This window comes from Megascapheus bottae, chromosome 32 (genome assembly GCF_031878675.1).
Source record: "Megascapheus bottae isolate mThoBot1 chromosome 32, mThoBot2.hap1, whole genome shotgun sequence".
Lineage (NCBI taxonomy): Eukaryota > Metazoa > Chordata > Mammalia > Rodentia > Geomyidae > Megascapheus > Megascapheus bottae.
In genome coordinates, this window is record NC_143540.1 from 10,214,106 (window position 1) to 10,230,327 (window position 16,222).

At 52.0% G+C, this 16,222-nt stretch overlaps 2 protein-coding genes across 2 annotated transcripts; one reads left to right on the forward strand and one right to left on the reverse strand.

The window, feature by feature from the left end:
- Window positions 1-666: 666 nt before the first annotated feature.
- Window positions 667-5,696, reverse strand: LOC150043315 (serine protease 44-like). The gene is made up of 6 exons (XM_090323208.1): window positions 5,555-5,696; window positions 4,660-4,816; window positions 3,945-4,210; window positions 3,528-3,691; window positions 2,756-2,815; window positions 667-1,058 (listed from the first exon to the last, which is right to left on the reverse strand). Exons 1-6 carry the CDS (start codon window positions 5,694-5,696, stop codon window positions 996-998), a joined length of 852 nt encoding a protein of 283 aa, XP_090179334.1. The 3' UTR covers window positions 667-995.
- Window positions 5,697-10,704: 5,008 nt separating this feature from the next.
- LOC150043316 (serine protease 42-like) lies at window positions 10,705-14,129 on the forward strand. The gene is made up of 5 exons (XM_090323140.1): window positions 10,705-10,822; window positions 11,104-11,260; window positions 11,760-12,022; window positions 13,008-13,162; window positions 13,860-14,129. Exons 1-5 carry the CDS (start codon window positions 10,762-10,764, stop codon window positions 14,070-14,072), a joined length of 849 nt encoding a protein of 282 aa, XP_090179266.1. The 5' UTR covers window positions 10,705-10,761; the 3' UTR covers window positions 14,073-14,129.
- The last annotated feature ends 2,093 nt before the right edge of the window (window positions 14,130-16,222 follow it).

A 16,222-nucleotide genomic window follows, 5' to 3' on the forward strand; every position in this document is an offset into this window, starting at 1 on the left:
AGAGACCCACTAGAGAGGTGAAGACAAAAGAGACAAAGATAGAGACAGAGAAGTTTCAGAGACAGAGAGAGAGAGAGACAAGAAAGAGATAGCAAAAAACATAGAGAAAGAGTCAAGAGAGAGACATAAAGAAAAAAAAAAGGCTGAGAATGTGGCCTAGTGGTTAAAGTGCTTGCCTAGCATGCACGAAGACCTGGGTTCGATTCCTCGGTACCACATACATAGACAAAAGCCAGAAGTGGTGCTGAGGCTCAAGTGGTAGAGCTCTGGCCTTGAGAAAGCCCAAGGACAGTGCTCAGGGCCTGGTGTTTTCACCCAAAGCTGGCACGCTACCACTTGAGCCACAGATCCACTTTCAGCCTTTTGCGGTGTTGGTGGAGATAAGGAAGAGTCTTGGCTTTGAACTTGGAGCCTCCAGACCTCAGGCTGGTGAGTAGCTAGAAGAATGGGCGTATGTCACCCCCCATCTGGGCTGCCTTGGGGGCCCTGTCGTGGTCTGGGAAGGGAGTTGGGTGTTTAACGTTATTCCTTCCAGTGGAATAACAACAGTGAGGGGGTAACCGAGGAGAGGGGAGGGTGTGGAGGGTGTCAGAGGACTCAAGGTGGGGGGACACACACAGGAGTGGAGGAGAAGTCACCTCCGGAATCTACAAACCTCACCCCAAGTTCTCTGGTGGTGTTGGTAGCAATGGCTGGAGCAACAGCAGCAATGGCAGCAAGCAGATGGGACAGCTTCAGAAGCCTCAGGCCCAGGCCCAGGGTCCGAGGGTACACCATGGAGAAGCCATGGAGAAGCCAGGGGGTCACAGCCGGCCACCTGCCTGCTGGACCACAGATACACCTGCCCGCACCGGAAGTGCCACGCCCCCTGTGTTGATTGATTGACAGGCTCCAGCATCCTACTCCCTCCCCCCAGACTCTATAAAAAAAAACATCCTTCAGTGACCGATCCCCTCTTTCTTTGTCTGGCTGCAAAACAGGGGACCCCTCCACTCTCACCCCAGTTTTAGGGCACCTTGTGAGCCCAGCCTCTCATCATGTCTTTGGGATTGGAGACTCTGGAAAGATATGGAAAAGGTTAGAAGACAAGGTTCAGGCCCTGAGTTCAAGTCTCAGGGCTAGAACAATCATGACAACTAACCCGGTGCCCCGTGGCTCACGCCTGTCATCCGAGCTACTCAGGAGGCTGAGATCTGAGGATCGAGGTTCAAGGCCAGCCTGGGCACTAAAGTCCATGAGATTCTTATCTCCAGTGAACCACCAGAAAATCAGAAAGGGGTAGGGCGGTGGCCTTGAGCTGAAGAGCTCAGGGACGGCACCCAGGCCCAGAGTTCAAGCCCCATGACCCCCCTTACCCCCCCCCACAACTACCCACAACAAATTAGCTCAGTGAGACTCTTTAATGAATCACCACACACACAAAAAAAGAAGTGGAGTTGTGTCTCAAGGTAGAAAGAGTGCCAACATGAGATAAAGAGTCTCAGGGGTAGTGCCTCAGGCTCTGAGTTCAAGCCCCAGGACTGGCACCAAAAAAGAAAAGCTTTATAAATTAAATTAGAGCAAGCTTGGTGTCACCACCTCCTCCTCCTCCTCCCTCTTCCTCCTCCACCTCCATCTTCTTCCTCCTCTTCTCCTTCCTCCTCCTCCTCCTCTTCTCCTTCTCCTTCTTCTAATGTGGGTCTTGAACTCTGGGCCTGGGCACTGAGCTCTTTCAGCTCAAGGCTACCCCCCTACTAATTGAACCACAGCCCCACTTTCGGTTTTCTAGTGGTTAATTGGAGATAAGAGTCTCATGGACTTTAGTGCCCAGGCTGGCTTTGAACCGTGATCTTCAGATCTCAGCCTCCTGAGTAGCTCAGATTACAGGCGTGAGCCACGGGGCCTGGCTGTCCCATCTTTTAAGGTTGAATGGGAGCAGAGGGTTCTAGTTTTTCCACGGAAGGCATTTTAAGCTACCAGACACTGCAAGTAAAGCAGATCTCAACAACATCCAGGGTGCTGAGTAAACATTTATTCGGTTCCCATCTGAAATCCCTAGTCTTTGGGGAGGGACGGGGGGGGGGGGGTTCCCTAGAAACGATCACCAGGGCATCCAAAAAATGAAAATGCCACCCTGTGTTGGCACAGGAGGTTCTGCCTCACTGGGATACAGGAGGAATGTCTATTAGTCCTAGACATGGCGCCAGATGTGCAAGCAGCTGGCAACCCCTGCATCTTTTCTTTCTCTCCAGCAGCCATAGCTCGCCGGCTGTGACCAGAGCCCACTGCTGTCTTTTGCACTGGTCTCACTGTGGCTGTTTTGTCTCTGGGACAATATTTACTGGTCTTGCTGTTCCAAGCTGGCTGGCTCTTGCCCCCACACAAGGCATAGCTTACAGCCCACGATATAGTGGCCTAGCAGAGAGATGAGCCCAGCATGAGGCCAGAAAGACTTGCAAGCTCATTGCTCCCTGTTGGATTCATCCATTGGGATGCAAAGAATATTGAGAAAGGAAGGAAGGTGGAGGAAAGGCCCAGCAGGAGAATCTGAGATACACAAACAAAAATGGACCGGGGTTGGGGAGGGGGGGATGAGGAGTCAGGGTGTCATTAGAAAAGCCAGATGCAATGTGAGGCACAAGCTAAAAAGTAGAGAGCTAACTGAGCCCCAACTTGAAGCCTGACTCAGGTGTCTAATGACCCATTTTTTGTAGAAACTGACTTCTGTATAAACGCCTGGATAGCCTATGCGACCACAGCCGATACCCCAGCTTACAATTCCTATTTGGATCCACGTGTTGTTAAATTCACATACCAGGGGTCCCCCGGAATCTCCCTGGAGCAAAAGAAAGAAAGAGATGACAAAGGATAACTAAGTCCCCCCCCCACACCTGTCAGCCTAGCTACTCAGGAGGCTGAGATCTGAGGATCATGGTTCAAAGCCAGCCCAGGCATGGAAGTCTGTGAGGCTCTATCTGCAATGAACTACTAGAAAACCAGAAGTGGTAGAGAGCGCTAGCCTTGAGCTGAAGAGCTTTAAGGACAGTGCCCAGGCCCAGAGTTCAAGCCCCATGACTGACAAAAAAAGAACAAAAGAAAAATGTCAAGAGCTGATCTTGCTGGCTCATATGAACATACATCCATAAACATACAGAATATCTACTAATTTTTTTTTGCCAGTCCTGGGGCTTGAACTCAGGGCCTGAACACTGTCCTTGAGCTTTTCTCAAGGCTAGTGCTCTACCACTTGAGCCAAAGCACCAGTTCCAGCTTTTTCTATGTATGTGGTACCTAGGATTCGAACCCAGGGCTTCATGCATGGTAGGCGAGCACTCTAGCACTAGGCCATGCTCCCAACGCCAGCCAGATATATTTCATTTCACATGGAAGGGGTTCCCAACTTTTGTGACTTAGGGTTGATCCCTCTATCCCTTCTAGATAGCATCCATCAGCAGAGCCCAGGAAACCCTTGATAATCTAATTAGCTTGAATATTGGGGTGTATGGATGGGACATAATTCAGAGCCTCTAGAGGACCTGGGAACTAACCTTACAAGAGTCTCTTCCTTTGAAACTGTAACCACACACGGTCCCTTTCCTGATCACATCAGTCCTGGTGTACATGATCTTTTTGAGTATCTTGTTACATTCCTTGTAATTGAGAATGTTTAGCTCTGTCTCATGGAGTTTGCGAGGTGCTAAGTTCAGTCCATCTAGAGAGAGAGAGAGGGAGAAAGGGAGTCAGGTTGTGGCCTAGTGGTAAAAAGTGCTTGCCTAGCATGCATGAAGCCCTGGGTTTGATTCTTTGGTACCACATATAATAGAAGAAAAAGCCAGAAGTAGTTCTGGGGCTTAAATGGTAGAGTGCTAGCCTTGAGAAAGCTCAGTGCCTAGGCCCTGAGTTCAAGCCCCAGGACTGGCAAAAAAATAATAATAATAAAAGAATGAAGATAGCTAGAATCTTACCTGTTTCTTTTAGTTTGCCCCATCCAGTTACCCAGCACGGGGTACCACTCTTGACCGTGAAATCTGTCGTAGGAAGGCATACGGGTTGGATGTGAGAAGAGTAATTCACTGGAAAGGCCAGCAAAGCCAGGGCTATATCATGGGACATAGATCCCACAGAAGAATAATGCTGATGAATCACGATGTCTTGCACAGGGACCACGGCGGCTGTTGGAGCGTTGTGGCTCAAATCAATATCTCCCAGCTTCACGAAGTAGTCCAGATGGCTGCAGAGAGACTCATCTTCAAAAGTTCTATACACTTTTTCTACATGCTTCCAAGCCTGGCTTCAATGATCTTATGTGAACTATCAGCCATTTTCCTCCCACCAAATCCATGTCTCTTCTAGAACTCTCTCTCCTCTACCACCCCCCCCAACCAAAAAAAAAAAAAATACTCAGGGGCCGGGAGTGTGGCCTAGTGGTAGAGTGCTTGCCTAGCATGCACGAAGACCTGGGTTCGGTTCCTGGGTACTACATACACAGAAAAAGCCAGAAGGGCCACTGTGGTTCAAGTGGTAGAACTGTAGCCTTGAGAAAGTCCAAGGACAGTGCCTAGGCCCTCAGTTCAAGACCCACAACTGACAAAAAAAAAAGGATAGTGTGTGTGTGTGTGTGTGTGTGTGTGTGTGTGTGTGTGTGTGCGTATGCCAGATCTGGAACCCCCAAACACTCACCCATATATGCAGTGGGCAGCCGTTAGTACCCAGCGGTTGGCTATGAGCGTGCCACCACACACATGAATGTCACTGATTTGCAAGCTCACTTGCCACGGCCATCTTCTTTCTGCGGCTGGCCAGCCGCCAGTTATCCTGGTCATTCGCTGGCCACATTCTGGTCAGTGAAGGGAGGGGCCTGAGGGCAAAGCTGGGGGGAAGGTGGACCCCAGCTTTTCACCCAGAACTCACAGACTCCGCCCCCCCATCTCCATCCTCACACTCCCTCGGGGCTAGATTTGGATCCTGATTTCTCTCCCCCCCCCCTTTTTTTTGTGGGTCATGGGTCTTGAACTCTGGGCCTGGGCTGCTGTCCCTGAGCTCTTCAGCTCAAGGCTACCGCCCTACCCTCTTGAGCCAGGCCCCACTTCCCGTTGTCTAGAGGTTCACTGGACATGAGAGCCTCAGGTCCTTTTGTGCCCAGGCTGGCTTTGAACCCGGATCCTCAGATCTCGGCCTCCTGAGTTGCTAGGATGACGGCTGCTGGCTCACACCTGTCATCCCAGTGACTCAAGGAGGCTGAGATCTGAGGCCCCAGGTTCAAAGCCAGCCCACGCAAGAAGGTCCAGGAAATTCTTATTCTCCGGTGTTCCACTAAAAAGCCAGAGATGGAGATGTGGCCCAGGGGTCGAGTGCTTGCCTAGCATGCACGCAGACCCGGGTTCGATTCCTCGGTACCACACACGTAGAAAAAAAAAAAAAAAAAGCCAGAGGTGGTGCTGAGGCTCAGAGTGGTGGAGCTCTAGCCTCGAAAAGACTCAAGGACAGTGCTCGGGCCCTGAGCTCAAGCCCAGGACTGGACTGGCTGCACACGCACACACCCCGCCCCTACCCCGGGGTGACCCCGAAACGTCACCTGGAGCCTGGGGCACGGCCCCGGCCCAGGGCTGCATGCTCTCCACGCTCTCCCGGGACACCTCCGGGGCCTCCCCCAGCCCGGGGGCGGGGAGAAGACACAACAGCAGCAGCCATAGCTCGGCCCAGACTCCCGCAGCCATGGCGACCACGCCCGAGGCCTGTGCTGCCCTGCGCGGGCCGCGCGGCTCCGCCCATGAGGCCCCGCCTCCGCGCGGCCCCGCCCACCCCGATGGCCCCGCCCAGCCCCACCCTGCCAGGCCCACCCAGGGGCCCCGCCCCCGCGGCCCCGCCCACCCCGACGGCCCCGCCCAGCCAGGCCCACCCAGGGGCCCCGCCCCCGCGCAGCCCCGCCCACCCCAATGGCCCCGCCCAGCCCCACCCTGCCAGGCCCACCCAGGGACCCCGCCCCCCGCGTGGCCCCACCCACCCCGACAGCCCCGCCCATCCACACCCTGCCAGACCCACCCAGGGCCCCGCCCCCGCGCGGCCCCGCCCACCCTGACGGCCCCGCCCAGCCCCACCCTGCCAGGCCCACCCAGGGGCCCCGCCCCCGCGCAGCCCCGCCCACCCCGATGGCCCCGCCCAGCCCCACCCTGCCAGGCCCACCCAGGGACCCCGCCCCCCGCGCGGCCCCGCCCACCCCGACGGCCCCGCCCAGCCCCACCCTGCCAGGCCCACCCAGGGGCCCTGCCCCTGGGTGGCCCGAGAGACACTATGGGAGAGACACAACGGGCTCAGTGCACCACGAGGGGTGGGGGAGTCTCTGCCCTCCCCCAGAACCCGCCTCCGGGGGTTCCAATCTCAAAATCAAACTCATATCATCATTACCATCTTCATTATATCACCATCATATCATCATCACATCACCATCATCACCATCTCATCATCATCATATTATCACCACTATCATCATCTCATCACCATTATCTCATCATCATCATCATCATCATCATCATCATCACCATCATGTCATCATCTCATCATAATATCACCATCATCATCATCATCATCATCATCATCATCATCATCATCTCATCACCATCAAGAACTGGTGGTTCACCCCTGTAATTCCAGCTTCCTCAGGAGTCCTGAGGTCTAAGGGCCCGTGGGGTCTAAGGCAGCCCCTAACAAATCACCAAAAAAAAAAAAAATCCCCAAACTGGAATTGATGTCGTGACTCAAATGCTAGTGCACCAACTGGAATTAAAAGAAATGACATAAAATAAACGTCAGGGACAGTGCCCAGGCCATGAGTTCAAACTCCACGCTGGCGCCAGTGGCTCACACCTGTAATCCTAAGTATTTAGGAGGCTGAGATGTGAGAATCCTGGTTCAAAACCCGCCCAGACATGAAAGTCCATGAGACTCTTATCTCCAATTAACCAACAGAAAACTGGAAGTGGGACTGTTGCTCAAGTGGTAGAGCACTGTCCTTGAGCTCTTCAGCTCAGGCCCAGAGTTTAGTGGCTCTCATGCTTATAACCCTCGCTATTCAGGAAGCTGATATCTGAGGATCTCTGTTCAAAGACAGGCCAGCCAGGAACGTCCATGTGTATGGTTTGTTTTTGTTTTTGTTTTTGCCAGTCCTGGGTTCTGAACTCAAGGCCTGGGTACTGTCCTTGATCACTTTTACTCAAAGCTAGCATTCTGTTATTTGAACCACAGCACCACTTCTGGCTTTTTCTTTGTATGTGGTACTGAGGAATCAAACCCAGGACTTCGAGCATGGCAGGCAGGCACTCTGCCACTAGGCCACGCTCCCAGCCCCCATGTGGTTTTGATTTCCAATTAACCAACCATAAGACAGAAGTGGAATTATGGTTCAAATGATAGAGCCCCAGGCCTGAGTGAAAAAAAGCTTAGGGATCTAGCCTCTAGTTCTAGCCCCAGTACTGGCGCGCATGCGCACACCCCCCCACACACACACACACACACTGCTTACCAGTTTGAGTCCCTGTTTTCACTTCTATGCCCTGGAGTGGAATTATTGGAGAATTCTGTGTTTTAATGGCTCCAGGAACTGTCTGCAATCTCTTCCATAGTGTATCATTTTACGTTCCCCTCAGCAAGACAGCTTTCTCAATTCTTCGTATCCTCTCCAACACTTACTTGTTATTTATTTTAAATATGGCATACAGGGTTGGGCGTGTGGTGAGTATGTCTCTAATTCCAGTTACTCACCAGGCAGAAATCGGAAGGATCGCATGGTTCCAGATCAGTTTGGGGAGAGGGAGTTAGTAAGGCCTCTCATCTCAACTAATAGCTAGGCATGATAAAAATGTATGCCTGGGGCCAGGAGCTTGGCCTAGTGGGAGAGTGCTTACATAGCATGCATAAAGCCCTGGGTTCAATTCCTCCGTATCATATAAACAGAAGTGGCCGTTGTGGCTCAAGTGGTAGAGCACTAGCTTTGAGCAAAAGCAGCTCAGGGACAGTGTTCAGGCCCCGAGTTCAAGCTCCAGGACTGGCCAGAAAAATAAATACATTCAGTTGTTTGCAGTGTGTACATAGCCTGAGTAACAGCATTCGATCTGCAGTTTTATTTCTTCATAGGCCTGCAAATCTCTTTTTTCTAGTGTGTTTTTACTATCTTATTTATGAATCTTCTAGTATTTAAACAATATGTGCCTAGCAAATGCTTAGGACTTTTCCTTAGTCCTTTCTCTTTTGGAATTATAATTCTTTTTAGTTTAGATTTTTTTTTCCTTCCCATTCTTTCTTTTCCTTCCCTTTCTCCTCCTTCTCTTTCTCCTCCCTTTCCTCATTCCTTCCGTCCTTCCCCCCTTTCTTTCTTCCTTCCTTCTCTCCCTCTTCCTCCTTCTTTTAGTGGCACTAGGGTTCAGATTCAGAGTCTCCACCTCAGAGCCACACCTCCAGCCTTAATATTTTCTTATTATGCTGGTTTTATTTATGTATTTATTTTTGTGGGTCATGGGGCTTGAACTCTGGACCTGAGTGTTGTCCCTGAGCTTTTCAGTTCAAAGCTACCCACCCTACCCCTTGAGCCACAATGCCCCTTTCCATTTTCTAGTGGTTAATTGGAGATAAGAGTCTCACAGACTTTCCTGTCCTGGGCTGGCTTTGAACTACGATCTTCAGATCTCAGCCTCCTGAGTAGCTAGGATGCCAGGTGTGAGCACCTGGCTTACTATGCTGTTTTTGATTTTTTTTTTAAGCCAGGCACTGGTGACTCACATCTGTAATCCTAGCTACTCAAGAGGCTGAGATCTGAGGATCATAATTTCAAGCCAGGCAGGGAAGTATATGAGACTTTCATCTCTAACCACTAAAATGATAGAGGTGGAATTCTGTGGCTCAGAACTGGCACACACACAGACAAAATATTTTTGTGCATCAGTTCCATGGTTCCTTGTATTTTACTTATACTTTGGTTCAGATTTTCTATTTGGCTTCTTCCACCTCATCTGAGAACTGTTTGTTGTACCCTTCACAGTTGTGGTTTGAACACTGGGCAATTTTGTGTGTGTGTGTGTGTGTGTGTGTATATGTGTGTTTTCTTAAGTAGCTTTACAAGGATATAATTCACGTATCACACAATCCGCTCATTTCAAGCGCACATTCCAATGGTTTTGGTGTGTTCACAGAGTTATGCAACTATCACCACAATAATTTTTAGAACATGTTCATTATCCAAGAAAGAAACGTTATAACCATTAACAGCATTCTCATTTCTCTCATTCTTCACCCCAGCCCTTAACCTACAACCCTCCCTCCTGGAAATCATTTCTTCATTTCCTTCCTTCCTTCCCTTTCTTTCTTTTTTTTCTTAGATCAGAAATCAGGACTCCAACTTGGTGCCTGACACTTTTGCTCCCTGGCTGGTGTTCTAACAACTGGGCCACACCACCAATCTCCCCCCACCCCACCACCCCCATCTCCCTGTCATTTGGGCTAATACTGGAGCTTGAACTCTTTAATTTCCTTCACCTGCATGCGCCTGCGCAGCTTCTCAGTAGCATTCATTCGAGAATCTGCTCTTGGCTGGGAGTCTGGCCTGATGGTAGAGGGCTCGCTTAGCATGCACGAAGACCAGGTACACAGAAAATGGTCTTGAGAAAAGCCCGGGATGGGGCTCACTCAGGCCCCGGATGCAGCCAGGCCCAGGACTGGGGTGGTTCAAGCTGCAGCCTTGCTTGGTGAACACCGGGTGATCCCAGCCCTCCCCTGTCCCTTGGACACGTCTCCTTGGGAAGGGTGGCCGTGTCCCCCCCCCCACATGTTGCTGTGCATGGAGTGGCTGGAGAACCAGGCAGGGGTGTGATTGCATGGCACAGGCCGCACCCCAAGTCTGAAGGCCTGCGGTCAGGATAGGCCGCTACCGGAAGTGCGGCCTGACAACCGGAAGTCCGACCGGGGGTGGGGTGTGGGGGGCGTCTCCAGCCTGGAAGGTTCACCTCGGCAGGCGCCATTCCCTCCGGCGATGGCTGGTCTTTTCCTTGTTTCTTTTCTTTTCTTTTCTTCCGCTGGCGTCTCGTGGGCCGCAGATGACAATTCAAGTACAACAGAAAAGCCACACACGCCTTTCAGCTCAGGTAAGGGAACGGCGTGGTCACCGGGTCTGCCAGGAGCCCGGGCTGCAAGGGCGGCCCCGCCCCCTTCCTGCGCCCCACCCATCGCCTGCAAGCCACGCCCACCACCCGCGCGGCACACCGGCCTACAGGACGCTGAAACCCCGCCCACCACACGCACGTGGGGATGAAGCCACGCCCACCGCGCACGTGGCACTCCGGCCCCCCCCACCCATGGCCTACATGAAGGCCAAGCTCCGCCCACTACCTACAGTGACGCAAAAGCCACGCCCATTGCCTACGTTGAACCTAAGCTACACTCCCACAACCCCTGGGGAGGCGGAGCCCCACCCACCACACCCCAGACACACTAACCCCGCCCATCTCCTACTGCCCGAAGCTCCGCCCACTACCTACGAGGGTGCCGAAGCCACGCCCATTGCCTAAGTTAACCTAAGCCACACCCACTGCCCCTGGAGAGCCGGAGCCCCACCCATCACACACGCTAACCCCGCCCATCGCTTACGTGCCTGAAGCTCCGCCCACTACGTGGCCTCAAAGCCCAGGCACTGAGACAGTGGTGCTATGGCCTCTCTTGTCGACGCTGCCCTGGGCCTCTTGGCCCGGCTGCTGCTCTTCGAACGGCCTAGACTTAGTGAGATCTCCTCAGGGAGGCATGAAGGGAAACCTCCATCTCCGGGGTGCCAGGATCCCCTGTGAGCCTCCACTTTGGGGGGGTGATCAACCATCACCCCATTTACCTATCTTCCCCCCACCCACCCAGGAGGCTTGGGGGGGGGGTGTCAGGATGGGGATGAGGTGACGGGGACGGCTCTGAGTAGTGACTGAGTGTGTGTGAGTGGGTATCCTGGGCCTTGGACTCGCTCCCACTTGAGCCGCAGCTCCACTTGTGACTTTAGATCCTCCGCCTCCTCCTCCTGAGTAGCTAGGATTAGAGAGAGAGAGGAAGCAAGGGCATCCCCGTCTGAGCTGATTGGTCTTTACCGTCTCCACCCAGTCTGTGGCCGATCCATCCTGAAAATTGTAGGAGGAATGAATGCCGAAGAGGGAAAATGGCCATGGCAGGTGAGCGTGAGGATCAACCAGAGGCACGTGTGTGGAGGCTCTCTTATCACCTCCCAGTGGGTGCTGACTGCAGCCCACTGTATTTTCAGGTGAGGAGTTGTCAAGGAGACAAGAGGATGGAGGAGTGTACCCCGCCTTTCTCAGATTTACAGTCACAAGTACCCTTGCCCTGGCAAGTTGGCAGAGGAAGCAAACAACAAAGAGAAGGACCTAGAGGATTCTTGTTCCTCAAAATCTTTAGGGGGTACAGGCACCATGTTTTGAGAGATCCAAGGAGGGGCTTTTGAGGGGAAGTGCTGCTGGCTCAATGCCTACTATAACCCTTAGCTACTCAGGAGGCTGAGATGAGAGAATCACAGTTATTGGTTGTTGTTTTTTTGCCAGTCCTGGGACTTGAACTCAGGGCCTGAGCACTGTCCTTGGGCTTTTCTCAAGACTAGAGCTCTACCACTTGAGCCACAGCATCATTTCTGACCTTTTCTATGTATACATGGTACTGAGGAATCAAACCCTGGTCTTTGTGCATGCTAGGCAAGCACTTTACCACTAGGCCACACTCCTGGCCCAGCCTTGTCTTCTTTCTTACAGCTTTTACAGGTACTCGGTCAAGTTGGGAGATCGGAGTATTTATCAAACGAGTACAAGTCTTGTGATTCCCATCAGCAATATCTTTATCCACCCACATTTCTCCACGGCCAGGAGTGTTGTGAACGACATAGCTCTCCTCTACCTGCTATATCCTGTGAACTTCTCCTCCACCATCTACCCTGTCTGTGTCCCCGAAGAAACTTTTAGGGTGAAAGCTGGGATGATATGTTGGGTAACTGGATGGGGCAAAACAAAAGAAGGCGGTAAGACTTTCCAGGACTGTTTGAGGGAAAGGCAACTTTGGAGTAGCGACAGAGACAGTGAGAGATCAGATTGCTGGGCAGAGGGTACAGAGGCCACCTGGGGGTGTGGCCTAGTGGTAGAGTGCTCGCCTAGCATGCATGAAGACTCAGGTTTGATTCCTCCATACCACAGACATAGAAAAAAGCCGGAAGTGGTGCTGTGGCTCAAATGGTAGAGCTCTAGCCTTGAGAAAGCCCAAAGACAGTGCTCAGGTCCTGAGTTCAAGGCCCAGTCATGGGTCCAACACAAATCTTTGATGGATTAGGAAAGTAGCCTCTTTCCGGTGTGTGTGTGTGTGTGTGTGTGTGTGTGTGTGTGTGTATGTGTGTATGTATGGGGTGGGGAGTAATAGAATTGTCTAAACCAGGAAAAAGAAACGAGTCTCCTCATTACTCATTTGTGTGACAGGGTGCTTGACTGGTTTGGGTGTTATTTTGTTTGTTTTTGTCAGTCGTGGGACTTGAACTCTGGGTGTACCCCTTGAGCTACAGTGCCCCTTCAGCTGTTCTAGTGATTAACTGGGGGGGGTCTCACATTCTTTAGCGTCCGGGCTGGCTTTGAACTGTGATTCTCACATCTCAGCCTCCTGAGTAGCTAGGATGACAGGTTTGAGCTATGGACAACCAGCTCTTTGTGACTCTTGTTTGTTTGTTTGCTTGAACTCAGGGTCTGAGCACTGTCCTTGGACTTTCTCAAGACCAGAGCTCTACCACTTGAGAATCAGCACCACTTCCAGCCTTTCCTGTGTATGTGGTACTGAGGAATCGAACCCAGGTCTTCATGCCTGCTAAGCAAGCACTCTAGCACTAGGCCAAACGAACAAAACCTGTATGAAGTAGGCTGCCTTCCCTGGGTGGGCGTGGCTACGGAGGGGGCGTGGCTTGCCATCCACTTGGGCGGATCCACGCACTGGGCGTCCTCTCTCTGGCTCTCCATGATTGACAGGGTCGGCATCAGAGGTGCTGCAGGAGGTAGACCAGGAGCTGATGGATTACAAGGAATGTAACAAGATGCTGCAGACAGCCTTGTCGACGGACGAAACCCTGGTCATGCAAGGAATGCTCTGTGGCTATTTAGAAAGCATGAAGGATGCTTGTCAGGTGAGTGCCCTCTCCCACCTCCTGTCTCCACTCTCACTTGATGGATTTGGGGGGCGGGGAGAAATCCTCCTAGCTCCCCTGAGTTGGGTGTGTGTGTGGCGGGAGGGGGTGCGTATGCCAGTCCTAGGGTTTGAATGCAAGGCCCAGGCACCATCTCTGAGCTTTCTTTTGCTCAAGGCCACGGTTCTACCACCAGTACCACAGCTCCACTTCCAGCGTTTTTTTTTTTTTGGTAGTTTTAATGGAGATAAAAAGCCTCCCAGAGGGGCTGGGAATGTGGCCTAGTGGTAAAGAGTGCCTACCTACCATGCTGGAAGCCCTAGGTTCGATTCCTCAGTACCCCATACACAGAAAAAGCTCCAGGTCATGCCGTGGCTCAAGTGGTAGAGCGCTAGCCTTGTGAAAAGCCCAAGGACAGTGCCCAGACCCTGAGTTCAAGCCCTACTTTCCCACCTGGACTGGCTTTGATCCTCAGATCTCAGCCTCCTGAGTAGCTCGGATGACAGCAGTGTGAGCCATCCATTTTTTTTTTTGTGGCTGCATCTCACATTCACAAGAAGTCTGGAGTGAACCGAGTCTCTGAGGCTGAAGGAAATCTCTGTACATGGCTGCTTCTACCCCTGTTCTCAAGTGACTCTTTCTCTTCCTTTCTGATGTTTGTCTATTTCCTTCTCTCTCTTTTTTTTTTTTTCTCCAGGGAGACTCTGGGGGCCCCCTGTCCTGTGAAGTGAATAATACGTGGGTCCAGGTGGGGGTTGTGAGCTGGGGTATTGGCTGTGCACGAAAAGGCTACCCAGGTGTGTACACAGATCTTAGTTTCTACAGCAATTGGGTCAAAAAGGTGTTGAACCAGGCCGCCCGTCTGCATTCAATGCGATTCCTCCCCTTCGTGCATCTGCTGACTTTGTGACATCCAGGTCCACCTGTCCTGCGTGGAAAAATCTCCCACTAAGGACTTCTCCCACCTTCCTTCTCCCATCATTGACTCCACAAGCCGGCGAGCTGTGACCACGGGAGAGAATGAAAAGAAGCAAGGGTCGCCAGCTGCTTGCAGTATGCCACGGCTTGCACATCTGGATCCCAGTGAGGTTCCAGCTGGGAGGGCAGAATCTCCTGTGCCAACACAGGGTGGCATTTTCATTTCGTGGTCGTTTCCAGGGACCCCCCCTCCCCCCCCCCCCCCCCCCCCCCCCCCGTTCCCCAGGTTGTATGCATGCACTTTGGGCTTCTTGATGGGAACTGAATAAATGTTGGCTAAAGATCCTGCGATTGTCTTTTCTTTTTTTTGATCATGAGACTTGAACTCTGGGCCTGGGCGCTGTCCCTGAACTCTTCCGCTGAAGGCTAGAGCTCTACCACTTGAGCCACAACGCCACTTCCGTTTTCAGGTGGTTCATTGGAAATAAGAACCTCACAGACTTTTCCTGCCTGGGCTGGCTTCGAACTCTGATCCTCCACTTTGCCTCCTCACTAGCCAGGATGACAGACGTGAGCTGGTGCCAGTACCTCCTATCTCTCTTTTTCATTACTGTATTCCTAGTACCTAGAATGTAACTGTCTAATCAGAGGCATTGTGTTGGGTGAATGAATGCATGCATGCATGAATGAATGAATGAATGAATAGAACTTACAGAGGAGGTACAACCTAGAAATACTTCCAAGTACCTTGGAGTGCTGAGTAAGTATTACCGCCATCACTGCCTTCTTTCTTTCCTCTCCCCGTCCTCCTTCTCCTTCTCTGGCCCCAGTTTCTCCGTCCATCTTGCTGGATCCATGGCTGGTTGCTTTTTCTGTATGCATGTGCACAATAGACCTAGGACTTGAACTCAGGACCTGGGCTTTGTCTCCCTGTACTGCTTTTTTTTTTTTTTGCCAGTCCTGGGGCTTGAACTCGGCCTGACCACTGTCCTTGGGCTTCCTCAAGGCTAGCGCTCTGCCACTTGCTCTAGCCAGTACCATTGTGTATGTGATACCAAAGAATCGAACCCAGGGCTTCGTGCATGCTAGGTAAGCATTCATCACTAGGCCACGCTTTGGCCCTGTTATTCTTATTAATTAATTAATTAATTTTTGCTGTCTCAAGGCTAACACTCTACCGCTTGAGCCACAGCCCTTCGGCTCAAAGCTAGCAACCTACCACTTTGAGCCACAGGTGCCATTTCTAGTTTTCTGGTAGTTCATTGGAAATCAGAGTCTCAAGAACTTTCCTACCCCAGGCTGGCTTTGAACCATGATCCTCAGAACTCAGCCTCCTGAGTAGCTAGGATAACAGATGTGAGCCACCACGCCCAGCTGAGGGTTGTTTTTGTTTTGTTTGTTTGTTTGTTTGTTTAGCAGTATGTTGAAAATCACCCAAGAGATAATCAAGCAGAATTTGGAATCCAGAAGCCTGGATCAAAGACCACCTGCTACTTGTCCAAGGATACACACAGTAGGCCAAGACAGATTTCTGGTAATGCCAGCAACTGGGCTGCAACTAGGGCTGTGAATCCAGAGGGGGGGGGGGGGGGAAGAGGAAGAGAGGGAGAGAGAGAGAGACCCCTCCTTCCTCCTTTGAGCTCTGCCAAGCCTGGCGTCAGGGGTTCATCCAGCCCCCCCCCCAGTTCTCCCTCTCTGGCACCCACCCAAGGTCTCAGCACCCGTGAGGCTAGCCAGGGCCGGCGATTTCAGGGAAATACCAACTCCTTATTAAAAACAGGCCTTGGTCAGGCCCCTACTGCTTTCCCAGTCTTAGCTGGAGTGTTTTGTTCCAGAGGAACAGGAGCTTGCAAGCAGGACCAGGAGGGGGACCCCAGCCCCCCTTAGCCCCCAGGCCCCAGCAGGCAAAGCTGATTTTTCAACATCTACAGGATCAGGGCAGGATCCTGCCTCTGGTCTCCACAGTTGTTTCATCGGCCGTCCAAAGGAGACAAAAGCAAGGATCCAGGCACCAGTGCCTCAGGTCTGTCATCCCAGCTACTCAGGAGGCTGAGACCTGAGGATCGAAGTTCAAGGCCAGCCTAGGACAGGAAAGTCTGTGAGACTCTGTGGGGGTTTTGTGTGTCTGTTTGTTTTTGGTCC

What these genes read in the sequence shown, in the direction of transcription:
- LOC150043315 (XM_090323208.1), bottom strand. Translation starts at nt 5,696, where the DNA reads ATGGCTGCGGGAGTCTGGGCCGAGCTATGGCTGCTGCTGTTGTGTCTT. An exon ending in GCTGCCCACTGCATATATGG is followed by an intron (nt 4,211 to 4,659) that starts GTGAGTGTTTGG and finishes GTCTCTCTGCAG; the next exon opens with CCATCTGGACTACTTCGTGA. An exon ending in CGTGGATCCAAATAGGAATT is followed by an intron (nt 1,059 to 2,755) that starts GTAAGCTGGGGT and finishes ATATCTTTCCAG; the next exon opens with AGTCTCCAATCCCAAAGACA.
- LOC150043316 (XM_090323140.1), top strand. Translation starts at nt 10,762, where the DNA reads ATGAAGGGAAACCTCCATCTCCGGGGTGCCAGGATCCCCTGTGAGCCT. An exon ending in GCAGCCCACTGTATTTTCAG is followed by an intron (nt 11,261 to 11,759) that starts GTGAGGAGTTGT and finishes TCTTTCTTACAG; the next exon opens with CTTTTACAGGTACTCGGTCA. An exon ending in GCATGAAGGATGCTTGTCAG is followed by an intron (nt 13,163 to 13,859) that starts GTGAGTGCCCTC and finishes TTTTTTCTCCAG; the next exon opens with GGAGACTCTGGGGGCCCCCT.